Below are 18,943 nucleotides of genomic sequence, written 5' to 3'. Positions count from 1 at the left end.
TGGTACTGTAGATCGTGGTGCTAACCACTGCACTACGATGTCACCCCCTCTCACACTATAAATACACCGTTTTTCTTATGGTAGGATAAGGTGTAGGTACTACAAAAATAACAGCACAATGGTAAAATGAAGCACGTCCTTTTGTAGTTGAGCTTTTGAATGAGCCAATAGGCTGGTCCTGGACTTATTTAATAATTTACTGGCATAATTTACATATTACTGTTTAACTATTTCTGGTTCTATTACTATTTATTATTTATGGTGCAACTGTAACGAAAACCAATTTCCCCCAGGATCAATAAAGTATGACTATGAACGCCAAAAGAGTTTAGTAATACCCTCATTAATACTGTGGTGACAGAGAACAATTCTAGTATTTGCACTTTCATAGAAACATCACTGAAGGAGCATTTCCCAGAACAGGTCAGAGGGACAAAAACAGCAACATGGATTTAAAGTGACGGGTGTTTGGAAGGCAAGTAGAGAAATGGGAAGGTTGAGGGCTTTGGGATGTTAGTGTAGAAGCCAAAGGTGGAGCAGTATGAGCTAGGTATCAGAACAGCTGAGTTACAGCAAGTCACCGTGCAGGTTGGGCAATGCTGCACAAGATTAGGATAGTTAAATGAATGAAACATTATGGCTGAAGGTGACAGCTGAACGTCACAGGAAAATGTACAAGTTTGGAGTTTACAGTGAGGTTGGGTCTGTGTACGTTAAACCATTCGTAGTTGGTGAGACCATTGGAGCAATCAGTGTCTGAAGTGGGAACGCAAACACGAGGAATTCTGCAGATGCTGGAAATTCAAGCAACACACATCAAAGTTGCTGGTGAACGCAGCAGGCCAGGCAGCATCTCTAGGAGGAGGTACAGTCGACGTTTCAGGCCGAGACCCTGCGTCAGGACTAACTGAAGGAAGCACTATCTCTTCCTTCAGTTAGTTCTGACGAAGGGTCTCGGCCTGAAACGTCGACTGTACCTCCTCCTAGAGATGCTGCCTGGCCTGCTGCGTTCACCAGCAACTTTGATGTTTGTTGTCTGAAGTGGGAATGAGGTTTTGCCAGTAGTGAGAATGAGAAATGGTCAATGTTACACAAGTAGAAATAAATAACCTTGGTGACAGAAGCTGCAAAGTTTGAAAAAGCCAATGATGATCTTAGCTAACAACATCACCAATAAAAGGCAGGAAATTGGGAGAAAACACCTTTCCAGTTTTGCACCTTGATTGAGCACAGGCACTTCCAATCAAGCAATCATCCCAGTGTTGTAACTGCCCTGGGAGTATGTAATAGGACAGTGGAGAGGGAGTTTCCCTCCATATCACTGCACCAGTTCTCCTGTTGCTGCGCTTCAGTTTCTCCAGTGGAACTTACAACCTTCTGACTGGTTGTACAGTACAATCAGAATGTAGTGAGTGTAATGTAATGGTTGAGGGGTAACAACTGTTCCTGAACCATGTAGATGAGCTCCTTGGTCTTGCTGACATTGAGTAAGAGGTTGGTGTTGTGGTCCCACTCAGCCAGATTTTCAGTCTCCCTCCTATATGCTGATTCATCAACACCTACGACAGTGGTGTCATCAACAAACTTAAATATGGCACTGGAGCTGTGCTTAGCCACAGAGTCGTAAGTGTAAAGTGAGTAGAGCAGGTAGCTAAGCACACAGCCTCGCAGTGCACCTACGCTGAAGGAGTTTGTGGAGATGATGTTGGCAATCCGAACTGACTGGGGACTGCAGGTGAGGATCTAATTGTACAAGGTGATTTTAATGTTTAAAAATGTCTCCTCTGTATAATGTTAAAACACTCACTGTTGTCTAATGTGAATTACGAGGAACATAAGAAGCACTGTACAATCTCATCTTAATTCTCCTATTCTTAACTGTTAAGTATTTTGCTTGCAATTATGTTTCCCAAGGAATTAATCTGCTTAATTCTTCGAATCCTGCTCATTTAAGAAACTGTCCACATAGAGGCATTGATCATGTGGATAGTCAGAGGCTTTTTCCTAGGTCTGAAATGGCTAACACAAGAGGGCATAGTTTTAACGTGCTTGGAAGTAGGTACAGAGGAGATGTCAGGGGTAAGTGTTTTTTTTACACAATGGTGAGTGTGTGGAATTGGCTGCTGGTGATAGTGGTGGAGGCGGAAACGATAGGGTCTTTTAAGAGTCTCCTGGATAGGTACATAGAGCTTAGAAAAATAGAGGGCTATCGGTAGCCCTAGGTAATTTTTAAAATAAGTACATGTTCAGCACAGCATTGTGGGCCAAAGGGCCTGTATTGTGCTGTAGGTTTTCTATATTTCTTGAATGCCACAGAGGTGGAGGCAGTGGTACACATTTTAAGAACATAAGGTTCCAATATTAAGCACATGTCCCCTTTTTTTTTAAAAAAAAAGTCTGAGTTTCTCTGACCAAGTTCAGCTCAGCCAGTTTTCACTCTGAGCATTGTTAATGGTTAGTTTTTCAAAGTGCTCCACATTTGTTCAATTATACAGTAATTGGGTGTACCTTGCAAATGGGAAACAGCAAAAGTGCAGAATGAAAAACTGTTACTCTAGATCAGGGGTTCCCAACCAGGGGTCCATGGAGCCCTCGGTTAATGGTAGGAGTCAGTGGCCTAAAATAGGATGGAAACCCCTGCCCCAGATCACAAACATACAATGCTGGAAACTCTCAACAGATCAGGTACATAAGCGGGAAGAATAGAGCTAATTTTTCAGGTCAAGCATCCTTCCACAGATCCGTGACAGTGAGAAAAGATGTGTTTTAAGTTGCACAGATGGGAAAATACATTTTTAGAAGCATTTATAAAAAAAATCACAGAAAAATGCAGCCATATCAGTGGAGTTAAAATAGGACTTAGCTGCACTTGTTAAGTTCAATAGAGCCCCAAAGGCTGCAAAGTGCTTAAAAGATGAGGTACAGCTCATCAAGCTCATAATGGGCTATGTTCGGGGTCAAAATTAGTGAGGTCCGACAGGGAGCAGGACAGAGATTTAAAGTGACAGACAACTGAAAGCTGAAGTAGCCCTTGTGGGACACAGAACTGACTCAAAATATCGACTGCTCATTTCCCTCCACTGATGCTGCCTGGCTTGCTGAGTTCTTCCAGCACTTTGTATGTAGCTTCCCATTTTCCTGGTTCCGATGATGAATCCCTCTCCTGATATTTCAACACAAACACGAGGAAATCTGCAGATGCTGGAATTTCAAGCACCACACATAGAAGTTGCTGGTGAATGCAGAAGGCCAGGCAGCATCTCTAGGAAGAGGTACAGTCGACGTTTCGGGCCAATACCCTTCATCAGGGCTAACTCCCTGACCATACACTCATTTGGGGGGCAGGGGGCATCTGGCCAGTAAAGGCACCTATGTTATTGACTACAGTTCTGCTTTCAGTGCTATAATTCCAAGCAAACTGATCACCAATCTCTGGACTCTGGGAGTCAACACCTCCCTCTGCAACTGGATCCTTGACTTCCTGAACAACAGACTGTAGTCAGTAGGTATAGGCAGCAACACTATCCTCATGATTATTATATACACTGGCATTTCATAAGGTTGCATCCTCAGCCCCCTACTCTACTCTATTCCCTGTACATTCACAACTGTGGCCAGATTGACCTCTACCTCTGTGTACAAGATTCCACAGAAGTAAATTCCATAGAGGGCCATGACATGTCAGAATGATAACTTTTCCCTCAATGTCAGCAAATCAAAAGAGCTGGTCATTGACTTTAGGAACGGGTGTGATGCATGTTCCTGTCCACTTCAATGATGTTGGGGTTCAGAGGTTCAAGTTTCTAGGAGTGAACCTCGCCAACAGCCTGTCCTGGGCCAGCGACCCCATGGCCCAGAAAGATCACCCACATCTCTACTTCCTCAGAAGACTGAAGAAATTTGGCATGACCCTGTCGACCCTTACCAATTTTTATTGATGAGCCATATCTAGATGCACAACAGCATGGTATGTCAACTGCACTGCCTGTGACCACAAGAACCTGCAGAGAGATGTGCACATAGCACATCACCGAAGCCAGCCTCTTTTCTATGGACTCGGTTTATAATTCCCACTGCCTCAGCAAAGCAGCCATCATAACTAAACCCACACTCACCACAGACATCCTCCCTCCTCCCCTCCTCCCCTCCTCCCCTCGTCCATCAGGCAGAAGATACAAAAGCCTGAAAGCACTCACCACCAGGCTCAAGAACAGCTCCTACCCTGCTGTAATAAAACTACTATATGGTTCCCCAGTATGATAAAATAGACCCTTGACCTCATAATCCACCTTGTTATGATATTGTACCTTAGTTTATTTGCACTGGGTTTTCTCTGTGTCTGTTAACATTTCAACACTTGATGACATCAAGTCAAGAAGAGTGTATTTTAGAATACAATGTCAAACTTTGTGCCACATTCTGATAAGAGAACTCTTTCTACATTTCAATTAATGCTAGCATTTTGGATTATGACCAACCCTACAAAAAGGTCAATATTTCTCATTCCATTTAGAAAATCTGCTGCTAAAAATGCAATGCCCTCCAGGTCATTTGTATCCTGATCGGAAAAAACAAAATGAGAAAATTCTTTCTTTTCACATTGTGGTAATGTCAGAAGTGTAATTATAGCTGGATTTCAGATGTAGCTTAGAAAAAACTACAACAAAAATACAGCAAATTTCACCAAGAATGTGTTTTCAATAATGTAGATTCAGTTCCATATATTATATTTTGCCTATATTTAACATACAGATATATAAAATGATGAGGTGTAAATGCAAGCAGGCCCTTTCCACTGAGGTCACAGGTTAAGGGTGAAAGATGAAAAGTTTAAGGGGAACATGAGGGGCAACATCTTCACTCAGAGGGTTGTGAGAGTGTGGAATGCGCTGCCAACACAAGGGGTGCATGCAAGCTTGATTTCAACGTTTAAGTGAAGTTTGGATAGGGTACATGGATGGTTCGGGGTATGGAGGGATGTGGGAGTAGGCAGTTTAAATGGTTTCAGCATGGACTAGATGGACTGAAGGGCCTGTTTCTGTGCTGTACTTTTCTATGACTCTAAACCTTTATGTTATTATGTTGTGTAAACTTTACTCGTACAACAGAAAGAAAAAATATTACATATACAATCGGAGATTATTTATTGAAAGATCTCCATCCTCCCACAAGGAAGAGTCGCTAAGCTATTTTAATGGCTTCCGGGGAACCAAGTGGGAAACACACGAGATGACTTCTACCACCACAGACAGCACAGTGATCTCGTTCTTATAACCCACTCCCCCACCCCAGAACTGGTGTGAAAAATGCATTTAGAATTTATCTCCAAATGCTCAAAAACAAAATCCAGGGGATTTTGTGGGGTGATGCAGTGAAGTGAAAGACACAACCTGTGAAAAAATGTCTACTTTTTCTTTCTTGTTTCTGCACACCTCAGGAACAAGCAAAACAGGACAAAGTTGGGAAGAACACAAGTTTACACAGCTCTGTAGCAATAACACCCAAAAGCAGAGACAATCTGTCAATGACTTGAAATATACTGTAGTCAAATTGGGACAGCAGTATTTCATAATTAAATGTGTAATCAGTAGTATTTCAACACTCTAAAACCATTTCAAATACCAATGGATCATGATTTTGGATAGAGTTCAACCAACTTTCAAATGAATTGCTGAGAGAGAATAAAAAGAGAATGAAAGAGATAGAGACTGAGAGAGACTATCCAAATATTTATTTTTTCATATGATTAGTTTGAACAGCTGCTGAAGGTGATCTAAGTTTTAATTAACTGTTGATGAGTGACAAATATTCATTTAATGTGAGGCCTTTTCTTTGCATTAACTATTTGCAATTCACATCATTTTACTCTCCTCAGATTTTTTTCCAAGCAAATTTCTTTCCAGTGCTTTATTTTAGTTAAATAACTTTTGGTAAACCAGATTTCATGACTGAATGATAAAGACTGGGCATTTTAAAGAGAACTCATTATAAGTGCACTCATTTTCAGATCTACAAGCTGCTGATCCATAGCTCTCGACAATGCAAAATAAAGAGTGATCATGCAAAATCCGCCAGTCTGTGTCTCCTGGAACACAACCCATTGCTCAAATCTTCTCCTCAGAGTCCCTGCCACCTGCACTCACCCAGTGCAGAAAGAGAAAGCTAAGATCACTTGCCCCTGCTCCTGGGTGTTGGGCATTGTGGACACAGTAGAGTCTGTGGAGAAAGTTCAGAAAGAAAGAGCTTTGGGCTGGAGAGAGAACAGGCACTCCGAACATATTATACTTCTTGATCAGAAATGAAGAATGAAAATGGCACTGAAGATAAGAAGGGAAAACATAAATGAAGCTGATATTCCCTTTGAATTACATCATTTGACCACCATAACTTTCACCCAGCAATAACTTATTTGTTTATTGAGACACAGCATGGAATAGGCCCCTCGTGCCATGCTGCCTAGCAACCCATGATTTAACCCTGGCCTAATCATGGGACAATTTACAATGACCAATAACCTACCAACTGGTGTGTCTTTGGACTATGGGAGGAAACCAGAGTACCCAGAGGAAACCCACACGGTCACAGGGAGAATGTACAATCTAAAGTCAGCAGCGGGAATTGAACCTGGGTCACTGGTACTGTAAAGCGTCGTGCTAACAACTATGCTACCGGGCCACCGTTAAATCAGGATGGATACTTATCCAGAATGGTTACCACAGCAGCCACTGTACAAATATCAATCAATGCTCACCCCGCCAATGGGTGAGTACACGTTAATTGAGGGCAAAGATATAGCCTCTGTTTAAGCGTCTGACTTACCAGGCACACAAGTTAAAACTGCTGCCCACTGGTGCAGCAGGCCGTTTGTCTGGGTGGTCACTCAGGAGGAGGAGAATGGTTTCCATTTCCATCCGCCCACAGGAGCCAATAGCTCTACTTTAAATTAAAATGAAATGCCTGCAGATGCAGGAAATCTGAAAGTGCTGGACACACTTACGGCGTCAAGCAACACTTGTGGAAAGAGAAAGAGTTAACATGTCAGGTCATCAGGACTGAATGAAAATTCTGCAAATTGTAATATTAACCCTGTTTCAATTTTAGAACATACAGCATAGAATAGTACAGCACAATACAGGCCCCTCGGCCCACAAGGTTGCGCCGACCCTCAAACCCTGCCTCCCATATAACCCTCCACCTTAAATTCCTCCATGTACCTGTCTAGTAGTCTCTTAAATTTCACTAGTGTATCTGCCTCCACCACTGACTCAGGCAGTGCATTCCACGCACCAACCACTCTCCTCTAAAACTTTCCTCTAATATCCCCCTTGAATTTCCCGCCCCTTACCTTAAAGCCAAGTTCTCTTGTACTGAGCAGTGGTGCCCTGGGGAAGAGACGCTGGCTATCCACTCTTTTCACAGTTGGTGGATGGCTGCATGTTTTTTCAAGTATTGGCTGTACATGTAGAGTGGCTCATCCTAATAGTAGAGCTCTTAAACCTGCACCTCAGAGCCAGCAAGTGCTGCCATGGATGCCAGTCCGCATAGAAGGATACAACAGAACCCGAACCTGATCTTAACACAGCATTGTAACACACCTGCTGGGACTATCGGGGCAACTTCATAACTGGCTGAAGTGGCACCAAATGATTTTCCAAAGAGTAAGATTTTACATGGTATCTTTCGCAGATTAAGAAGATTAGGTGTTTAAATCAGTTCCTAGCACCTTAAACAACATGCTGGAAATTCTGCTTTCTGATATCTCTTGCTGGTGAGCATAAAACCTGGCAGATCTATCTATAGGATCTGTAACAGGCAGATCACATATGATCACAGCAAGTGTGGTATGCTACAAAAAGGAAGAAAAAGGACACCAAGGGGGTGATTTACCAGCAGACAGTGAGGGAGTTGCGTGGCCTCAGTCATAACAAGTACTAAGCCTCAAGCTGCAGTGCCGCCTGTTTACAGCTACCCAGGAGAGAGGCATCAGAGTCGGTATGCTCCACGGGTAGTGGTGTGGATTGACATCCAAGCTGGAGTCGGTGTTGCCGCCAGTGTTCGCTCGACAAAAGACAAGCAAGTGTTTGATTGCAGATTGTTGCAACATTCATGGAATCAGGGTCTTGGTCTATATTTTTGTGACTGTATTTTGCTGATATCTTGTGTGTGCTTGCTATCTTGTATGTGCTACATGGGCCTTGTGCTGTGTGTGACTGTTGGTGTGGTGTTTTGTACCTTGACCTCAAAAACACTTTTGTTTGGCTGCTTTCATGGGCATTCTTGTATGGTTGAGTGACAATTAAACTTGAACTTGAAATTCATTTGCAGTTGCATGCCTTGATTTGGTGACGGTATCTGTCTTTCACTATTGTTACATCCAGTAGTTTTGACCCAATGACTTCATCAATGAACCTGAATATCAGAGGAGTTCATTTGGAACCCTACTATATTCCACATATATCGCATGCAACTGGGGATGCATTTTTATTCCAAGTTTACTTCACAAATTGTATTTAAATAGCCAATGAAGCTCAGGGAGAGTGGGTTGGAGATACATCTCTGCCAAAAGAGATGTAAAGCGCTCCTTCCATCTGCTGGCCTGCAGGTCATCCTTAGGCAAGGTGTAGCACCTGCTTAGCCTCCCCATCAGGGTCACGTGAAGCTATGGGAGCAGGTAGCGGATGGTCGTATGAGCAGCTGGTGCACATCACAAGTCTTGGTTATGTAACCTCTGAAGCCAGGCAGACAATCTCTGACGATTGTGTGATTGCAGATTGTTGAAACATTCATAGAATCAGGGTCTTGGACTATGTTTTTGTGACTGTATTTTACTGATACCTTATGTGTGCTTGCTATCTTATAATGGCTGGGGTCACCCATCTTGTAAAGACATTGCCCAGAAGAAGGCAATGGCAAACCACTTCTGTAGAAGAAAACGTTGTCAAGAACAATCATGGCCATGGGATGATGATCACCTACATCATATGACACGTCATATAATAATGATGATGGTACACTGATGAGGAACAGAGGAGTGCTGAGTACTGGTTCACAGACACACTAGCATGCATCTAAAATCACCTCACCTAGCCTGGCTGATGGCCCCAACTCGAAACATGATTGCTCTGGCTGTTCTGACCTGGAGACGCAGGATTAATGGCTCATTAAAAATAAACTGCTTATGATGTGCAATCAATACGTAGACAAGTGCACCCATGAAAACATACAAGGCCTCACATTGTCCAGTTGTATATCAGATGCCAGAGAAGCTGACCCAATCAACTTTCTCTGTAGAAACACACACGCAAAATGCTGGAGGAACTCAGCAGGTCAGGCAACATCTATGGAAATTAATAAGCAGTTGGTGTTTTGGGCAGAGACCCCTCTTCAGGACAAAGGAAGGGAGAAGGGAGGGGAAGGAGGCTAGTTAGAAGGGGATAGGTGAAGCCAGGTGGGTGAAACAGGTGAAGGGCTGGAGAGGAAGGAATCTGCTTGAGAGGAGAGTGTACCATAGGAGAAAGGGAAGGAGGGACGCAGGGGAAGGTGATGGGCAGGTGCGGAGAGATAAAAGGCCAAAGTGGGGGATAGGAGAAGGGGGGAGGGGGAGGGGGGAGGGAATGTTGTTTTTAACCAGAAAAAATCTATTTTCATGCTATCAGGTTCAAGGCTACCCAGACAGAATACAAGGCATAATACAAGGATTATAAGGCATACAAGGTATAATTTTCACTTTACGTGGTTTTATTTTACCTCTGATAAAAAGAATGAAGGAAAACTTACCCCCTTTGTCCTGCTGTCAATTATCTGGGAAAGACCTAAAATTGTTGTCAGGGTGCTGCCCCCAAGAAGAAATGCCCCTCCAGCAATCTTCTGAAATGCCATCTTGTTTTCTGAAATACAAAATCACAAGTATCACTCAAATTTGCAGGCATTTAAAAAATGTTATTTAAACTATGAATAAAAGACATCAGAGAATATAATGGAAACACTCAACAGATCAGGTAACTCCTGTGAGAAAAGAAACAGAGCTAACTTGTTCAGGAAAAGAAGCAAAAGGATTTTCATGAGATAATTGTCTGTATTTAAAATTATTCCACATAACATTATGGTATGAGTTGTGGACATCATTCACAATAAAATAACTAAATAATGGATATTCATTCATTATATGCCATGTTGTATGATTTAGACAATCATGGAACCATGATAGTTCTTGGCAAATTTTTCTACAGAAATAGTTTGCTACTGCCTTCTTCTGGGCAGTGCCTTTACAAGATGAGTGACCCCAGCCATAATCAATACTCTTCAGAAATTGTCTGCCTGGTGTCAGTGGTCGCATAACCAGAACTTGTGATACGCACCAGCTACTCATATGACCATCCCATGGCTTCACGTGACCCTGATCCATTGGGGGGGGGGGGCGCAAAGAGTCTAAGCAGGTGCTACACCTTGCCCAAGGGTGACCTGCAGGCTAGCGGAGGGAAGGAACGCCTTACACCTCTCTTGGTAGCGAGGTATCTCCACCCCGCCACTCAAAAATAATGGATGACTACCCATCTCTGCTAATAAGTGGAATTTAGGACTGCCTTATATTATTGGAAATAACTAATACCAAAGAACCGTCCATGAGCACCACCTCCTTATAGCTCTTTAAACTACTTATCTACTGTTTTGTTGTGATTTATCTATTGTGCACCGTGCTGCTGCCACAAAACAAGACTCAGGACATACATCAATGATAATAAATTGGATTCTGAATCTCAGAATACTCAAATATTTGTAGGTTTTGTTTAGCTTTTTCATACTGCAAGACACGTATGCACTCCCATACTGCTCTCTTCCCGAATGAGATGGATACCAACTTTTATTCAATCACTACCATTCACTCAAAAGGACATATTATTTTCAAACAAATACAAATGTAAACAAGTTACTGCATCCTTGAGGATGCTGGAGGCCTCTGACACATGCAATAATACCATATGAAGCTTTCAAAAGGTCAGTCATACAAATATTAATGTATATTTATGCAATTTCATTAACATGATATTTCCAAAGTTGCAATTTAATGACAAGTGCACCAGCACTATATTTATGTTTAATGCAGATAATATATTATCTTCAAAGCACTTTTAGTGACAATAGATTCTTAAAGTGGAAACGCCAATGTCTTTGAATGGAAAGTCCTACAAAAGGTAGTGGACTCAGCCCTGTACGTCACAAATGAAGCCCTCCCAGCCACTAAGCACATCTACATGAAACAATGTCATACGAAAGCAGCATCCATCATCAGAGATCCTCACCACCCAGGCAATGCTCTTTCCTCGCTGCTGCCATCAGGTAGAAGGTACAAGAGCTTCGGGACTCACACCACCAGGTTCGAGAACAGTTGGCACCCGTCACCCAGCTGGCTCTTGAATAGAAGGGGATAACTACACTCACTTGCCCCATCATTGAAATGTTCCCATAAAAAGTGAGATCATTGTAAGGACTCTTTATCTCGTGTCCTTATTATTTATTGCTATTTATTTATATTTGCATTTACACAGTTTGTTGTCTTCTGCACTTTGGTTTGTCTTTCATTGATCCTCTTATTGTTACTATTCTATAGATTTGCTGAATATGTCCACAGGAAAATGAACCTCAGGGTTGTATATGTAATGCCCTGGTTACAATTTCTACTGCTATGCTGAGAGGTATTTTTATTTCAGCAGTTTTCTGCAAACATAGTATGTCCTGTTTGTAAGCTTCAGCAACTAGTGTTTTGGCTTCAGATAAAGATAAGGAGCCATTTGCCCTGATAACCAATACTCCTGAGTTAGCCAGTTAGTTCGAAGTTGTCTTCAAGGAAGTTTGAACTTTGGCTGCGCATTCGCACAGAATGTTGGTTTAGTGCGCAAGTAAAGCAATACTTGCTCCAGGAAAGAGCTCCAGACTACTCCAGGAATGAGCTCCAATGTTTATGTGCACATTTGGATTGGTTTAACTGTAATAGGCCCTTCTATTTTCCCTTTTTTTCTGTTAACTATTTGTTAAGGTTGAATTATTGGTGAATCTGTTTCCTTTGTAATTTTATGCCAGTATACAATCTGTTATTTTTCTGGCAAACAAAAACTTTGCATGGGGCAGCATCTAGACAGCATTCTCTACTATTCCAGTCCCTTCCCAGAACATCCCAACTTTCCTGTTTGGTTGAAACCAAATCGTACTGACCCTAGAAGTGTGTTGCTTATCAAAGGTGGCCCTCTCCCCACTGAGTCACATGGCAGCTAGCAGAGTATCCAAGTCTGTATACCAGCCCCAGTGAGAGGGTTACAGAAAGGTATATTGATAAAAATAATTTACTTCTGAACTTTTTCTTTCAAATTTTTGAAAGCATAAGGTTAAAAACAAAATTCCTATTGGCATTCATCAGCATTTAAGTTCCAGTTCCAAAATATGAAGTAACTAAAGCAAATGCTAGAAACAAAATATATCCAACCACAAATACTGCACTAGCTTCTAATTCATTCATCACAAATTAAATTCCTGGAGCTTGTGCCTGCTGCCGAATCAATCTTTGGAAATTGCCGAATATTAACTAAAGCACATCCTTTTCATAGAATATTAATTACCCTGATTGTGAAAAATGTAGTATCATAATAACCCAACCCTAATTATCAGAAACAACTTCTGGACAAGGAGGGTGCTTTAGGAGCTGCAACTGAAAGCTTTATGCAATTTATTGGGGATGGAGAACAAAGGTAGAAATATTAAAAAAAAAGATTTTTTCTTTCAAATCAGAGGAGTTATGATTGAACATTAATAATAAACCCAATGCACTCTGCTGCTGGAAACTGAAATAATCATTAGTAATGTCCCAGTGTGTAGTCTTCCCTTCAAATTGTCTGACTCATTCCTAATTCCAGGATGCAGTACTTTGAGTGCTTGAAGTGTCCCTAGAGTTAGGTCAATAAATAATACAGGATTAGAAAGACAAAAAAAAAGTATATTGGTTGGATAGAAAGCAGAAAAGTGCAAATTGTGCTTATTGATGGCACAAAATCGTCATTATGGTCATGAGCATCTTATTGTGGAAAATGGCTTTACAGACACACTAAAGAGCAGAATACCGATCAAACAAAGTAGAAAGCTATTTATTTGTTCATTGATTTAAAGTCTCACTTATGTACATTTTCAATCACATCAACACACAGACACCAGCGTATTGGACTTCATTTTACACCACTTCAATTGAAACGTCGACTCATACCATGAAAGGCCTGCGTCGGGCATTTTCATACCTTACAAGGCGCAGATTGGAAGTCTATGTGGGGCGCCACTCCTCGCACAGACTAGAGCAATATGTGATTAAGTGCCTTGCTCAAGGGCACAAACCATGGGTTCCAAATGTCACAGCAAAGCAGCATCCATCATCAAGGACCCCCACCATCCAGGACATATTCCCTTCTCGATGCTGCCATCAGAAAGGTGGTACAGGAGTCTCAGAGTTCACACTACCAGGTTCAGGAGCAGTTATTACCCCCTCAACCATCAGGCTCTTGAACCAAAGGAGATAACCTCACTTGCCCTATCATTGAACTGGTCCCACAACCTGTGGACTCACTCTCAAGGACTCTTCATCTCATGTTCTCAATATTTATTGATTATTATTACTGCTACTTTCTTTTGTATTTGCAGAGTTTGTTGTCTTTTGCAATGGCTGTCTGCTCTTTTGCTGTGATCTTTCATTGATTTTATTTTGCTTATTGGATTTATTGAGTTTGCCTGCTAGAAAATGGATTTATTGAGTAAGCCCATAAATAAATGAATCTCAGGGTTGTTTATGGTGACATACATGTACTTTGATAATAAACTTACTTTGAACTTTGAATGTGAAAATGCATTGACTCATGTAAAACTGTTAATGTAGCTTGTCACAAAATAATTATTTGGTGTTATAAATAATGCTGAACCAAAAATTCTACTCCCTTTCTGAATAAACCAATTCCCTTAATCTTGCTCCCCCCCCACCACTACTAGACCCTCACCAAACATTAATGTCTATGTTCCTTCCAAGAACAATAATGTCTATGTTCCTTCCAAGAACATTAACTACTTCTACTGCAGCAGTTGGCAACTTGACCTTAACTCTGCTTTTCCATTACAGAAATTCTCATTTATCATTTCTGTACTCAGCTTTTCCATTTCGATTTTACATCCTTCATTTTCTTTAATGTCCAATTTGTTATCAGGTTTACACCACTGCCAGTGAAGGCATGAGATTAAAACTTGGGAGAAGGGGTAGTGGAAGTGAAAACATAGCACTGTGCAGATTCACCTGAAGCTCTTCGAACAGAGGAGCAGACAGCAGATTTTCTGGTGATTTATTTACACAATTGCGTTTAATGGAATAAATGGAATGGGGATGTTCCTATGTGGTTCAAGGACCAGATTTAAAATGTAATGTAAAAGACACACGGGATGTGAGGATGGGTCATTTTCTGACGTTTACTACAATATCAATATTGGAAAAAGAGCCAATTATCACTTCAAAAGGGAATTGGATGGGGATGTGAGAGAAAAATGTGCAAAATTACTGGACCGAGAAAACAAGCAAGGGAATATATGGAAAACACGACTGAATGGTCTCTTTCTACACCTTGATAATTCCATGATTCCATGCTCAACATACCGTGTTCTAGATGAAATTCAGCTTCCATACCAGCCTTCACAACTTTCTGACCCGATAATAACATTTCAATCATCCATGACTCTAATTCTATAGTTTTCACCCCAATTCCATAGTATTCTCAAATCCTTATCATATTCTGAATTATCTGTTCTCTTGATTCCAGCCATCAATGCATCATTTGGTTCTTCAGCAAGGTCAGAACATTCAAATATCTTACTCTCAGCAATTTGTTCCCCGTGTATCCACCTCTGCTTGATCACCCTTTAAAAACCTTTAGCCATTTTCTCTAGCAACACACAACAACTGCTGGGGGAACTCAGCAGGTCGAGCAGCGTCTATGGAAAAGTCTGCGGAGGCCAAGTCATCGGGTATATTTAAGGCAGAGGTTGATAGATTCCTGATTAATCAGGGCATGAAGGGATACAGGGCGAAGGCAGGAAATTGGGGGTGAGAAGGAAAATGGATCAGCCATGATGAAATTGAAGAGTAGACTCGATGGAACAAATGGCCTAATTCTACTCCTATATAATGAAAAAAAAAGAAAAAATATCAGTTTCAGTCCAAGACCCTTCAATAGGACATTTTCTTTAATGAAAGTGTCACTCCGATTGCTCAATGCCTTAAACATTTCTCCTCTGAACAATAGTTTTCTCACCCCACTTTTGAGCAGTCCCTATATTAAAGACGCAGAAGATGATTGTGTCAGTACTACAGACACTGCTTTCAAACAGAGTTCAAAACATTATTTTGCTAATAGCCTGTTTCGCCCTCCCCCCACAGGCATGGCTTTCTACATTTTCCTAAAATAGTTGGAGCAATAAGCGAATCCACCAAACATACTAAATTTCACTTTAGTAGTGACTAAACCTAACGAACTGTTACTACAAGCTACAAGACCCTTTGCATTTAATGACCAACTCGTCACTTTAACAGTAGATTATGCAACAATTACAGTAAATTCAAGTTATGGCACGAGGTCTCTGGTACATTATACCCCTTCCTTCTGTCCTGAAGAAGGGTCTTGGCCCAAAACACAGTCTATTCATTTCCATAGATGCTGCCCGATCTGCTGAGTTCCTTCTGTATTTTGCTTCTGTTGCTTTGGATTTCCACTTTCTCATTTTGATAATTAGATTACTTTGAAGATCAAAGTACATATGTCACCATAAACAACCGAGATTCATTTTCTTGCGGGCATACTAATAACCATAACAGAATCAATGAAAAACCACCCAACTAGGGCATTCAACCAGAGTGCAGAAGACAACAAACTGTGCAAATACAAAAAGAAAGAAATAATAATAAAGAAATAAGCAATAAATATTGAAAACATGAGTCCTCGAAAATGAGTCCACTGGTTGTGGGAATATTTCAATGAAATGATTAACATTGTGTTATCTTTAGTAAAACAAGAGTGAGTATGTCAGAAATATGACAGAAAATGAGCTATTTATACATAACCTATACTAAAGTTAAATAGAAATTTCCCACTTCAACATCCAATTTGAATAATTTTTCTGTGACTATATAAATGTTCTATAATTTACTTGATGAAAAAGATTGTGTGGGTGGCAGATTGGTATTATTATAAATGAAATTAAAAATGCTTGGACAGTGGCAAAGTGTTTAAACAGACAAAAATACAGTGAATCGAGCTTATCAATGATAATAGCATTTGAAATTACACAAAAATTTAATCTGCTTGGTGATTAACATCATATGGGAATTCCATAATTAAGGAAATTGGTATGCATAATTGGTTGTTTATTGTACTAAACCTGAAATTTCATGTAAATAAGTGTCAGGCAATAAGCATTGACAAGTTTTTGAATTTAACTCACAGCAGAAAGGACTCAGTTACCTTTAAGAGAAACCAGTGCAGATAAGACACGCAAGAAGTTGGAAGCCTGTAGTTAAGTGCAGAATCTCGGGTTTATCAGGTGCTGGTAAGTTCACCTTCCAATGGAAGAAAAATATGAATTGTCGTTAACTGTATGTAAGAGGACAAAAACTCAAGGTGTGTAGGTATTTGTAGAACCAGTGACCACTATTTCTGACCACTCCTGTGCCACATTATTGGGGCCCCACCTCGAGTCCCGGTCAAGAAGAAACAGAAATTCCAGCTGAGCCCGACTGCCAGTCAACTCAAACCTCTCCCATCCCCAGTCCCTGCATCACATCACAGTGTGTAGCACAAAGTCAAGTTTATTGTTATTTAACTATATACATACGTGCATGACCACATAATGTCTACGGAAACGAGGCATTATTCTGAACCAAAATGTAAAGCACAGTACACACATGATACACGATAACTTATGAAGGGGAAGATAAAATCTACAGATGAATCACACATAAATAACAAACTAAAGTGCATTAATATTAAACATTGTAAAATACAGAACAGTGACACTTCAAAGGTGATGCAGCAGGAAGTTCAGAAGCCTAATGTCCTGAGGGAAGAAACTGGTCCCATCTTGTTTTTGTGCATCGCAGTCTCCTGTCTGATGGTAGAAAATCCAAAGAGGATGCTTGCTGGATGGATGGATGGGTTCCTTAATAATACTAAAGGCCCTACATACACAGCACTCCTGATGAATGGTAGGGAGACCTGTGATCCCCTTAACTATTCTCACAGTCCTTTGTAAGGACTTCTGGTCTGATGCTCGGCTGCTCCCACACCAGATGGAGACATAAAGAAACTTAACTGGTGTTTGGAGGTGATCATGAAGCGGAAGTTACTCAAAACATTACCATCCTTGCTGCGAATCACAGAATCAATGCAATTCAGGCCACGGCCATGTTATGAACACCCGACCTATGGATACCCCTACACTTGAATTCAGAAGCCCAACTTACATGCATACATTCTTATAACAACAAAACTACTTTCCTCTTTCTCCCCAATTTCAGCAATTGTTCTTACACGCTTTTGAAGGCATTCATTACAACGCTCTCGAGGTAGGATCACCATGTTGAATGATCTTTGTGTATCTTCTAACTCTGAAAATTGGCTTATGGATATCTGTAAAAAGAGCCCATTCCTTACTAATGGATGGCCTTTAACTACTTAACGAAGTAAGGACTCATGGTGTTGAGCCCTGCAGTTATTTTTATTCCTTGGCTTGCGCTCCCATCCGGGATTGCTGAATTTATCTTCTGAGTAGTACAGAGGAATTCCATTACAAGGATACGATTTGCGCAGCTCCTCAAGCGACTTAACACTTCAAGTGACAAGTACAAGCGGCACTGACAGGTTGAACAACTGATCAGTGAACAGTTCTTATTCTATTAAAATGTCAGCAAGCCAGAGTTACTCCCCATGAAAAGGATCAACCTCACCGAGTTAAAGCCCGCCGAAAAACAAAATCGACATTGTTGTTAAAAGAACGCCTGAAACTTTAATTCCTATGTTCACTGCATGCTTGGTCTTGCTTAACTGTCTGAAGTAGCGGTAAGTAGTATTGTAACAATAATCCTATTACACTGGTGCTCACTCTCCTTCCCCACAGAGGTGCTTACCCACACACCAATGCCTGCCAGTCATTCATACCCCATAGGTTTAGGAGCTGAGAAGCCAAGAGGACTTTTGTGTTGATGCTAAACTCTCAGTGTACACCAAATTCAAAAGCTTTATCTGTCAGCAGAACAGATCTAACCTGACAGTTGAATGAAGCTAGGCAAGATTCCTCCAGAGAGTCGCAGTCAGCTTTTCCCTCAGATGTCAGACTGAAATCTGACTTTAGTCCTGATGAAGGGTCTCCATCCAAGACGTCGACTGTTTATTCCCCTCCATGGATGCTGCCTGACCTGCTGCATTCCTCCGGCATTTTGTGTGTATCACTCAGATAGAAATCACTTTGCATTGAAATGATATCTGTAAGGGAAGTGCACTGCTGCACAGTAACCAAAATGCCCCTGCAACCACAGCCTCTGTTACCGCGCAGCTGGAATTTTCTTTTATATACTGTATTATTAAAGTGCCGCGCAGTTTTCAGGCCGTGTAAAAAGTTTTGCTCAGAGCAATAGTTGGTCCATGCAGCTGTAAAAACAAATGAGAGGGAATGTTGTCGGTAATGCAAACTGATGTAATAAAAGAACACCGAAAGTAAGTGGATTTTGGCTACAAAGTTTGATCAGCATATCTGAGTTTTAGTAACAATCATGAAACACCCGAGGAAATTGCTTCACTGAGATATGAAAATTTCTAATCATTACAAAATGGGGGAAGATGCTATTCACTTAATACTCAATTAGGATTCCATAAAGAAC

At 41.0% G+C, this 18,943-nt stretch overlaps 1 protein-coding gene across 5 annotated transcripts in view; it reads right to left on the bottom strand.

Moving 5' to 3' along the window:
- The window catches only part of gpd2 (glycerol-3-phosphate dehydrogenase 2 (mitochondrial)), a 133,847-nt gene that overhangs the window by 102,787 nt on the left and 12,117 nt on the right, over positions 1–18,943 (bottom strand). For 3 of the 5 annotated variants that reach the window (XM_063052276.1, XM_063052281.1, XM_063052280.1), the window contains exon 2: positions 9,778–9,887. In XM_063052276.1, the coding sequence (XP_062908346.1) occupies positions 9,778–9,879 (102 nt within the window). In that variant the 5' untranslated portion in view covers positions 9,880–9,887. Of the gene's footprint in view, positions 1–9,777; positions 9,888–16,532; positions 16,628–18,943 lie in introns of all 5 variants that reach the window. The other 2 variants (XM_063052277.1, XM_063052278.1) reach the window with 1 other exon arrangement.

This window comes from Mobula hypostoma, chromosome 6, assembly GCF_963921235.1.
Source record: "Mobula hypostoma chromosome 6, sMobHyp1.1, whole genome shotgun sequence".
Lineage (NCBI taxonomy): Eukaryota > Metazoa > Chordata > Chondrichthyes > Myliobatiformes > Myliobatidae > Mobula > Mobula hypostoma.
Note: the sequence above shows the minus strand (reverse complement) of the source record. Positions and strands in the feature narration are given on the sequence as shown.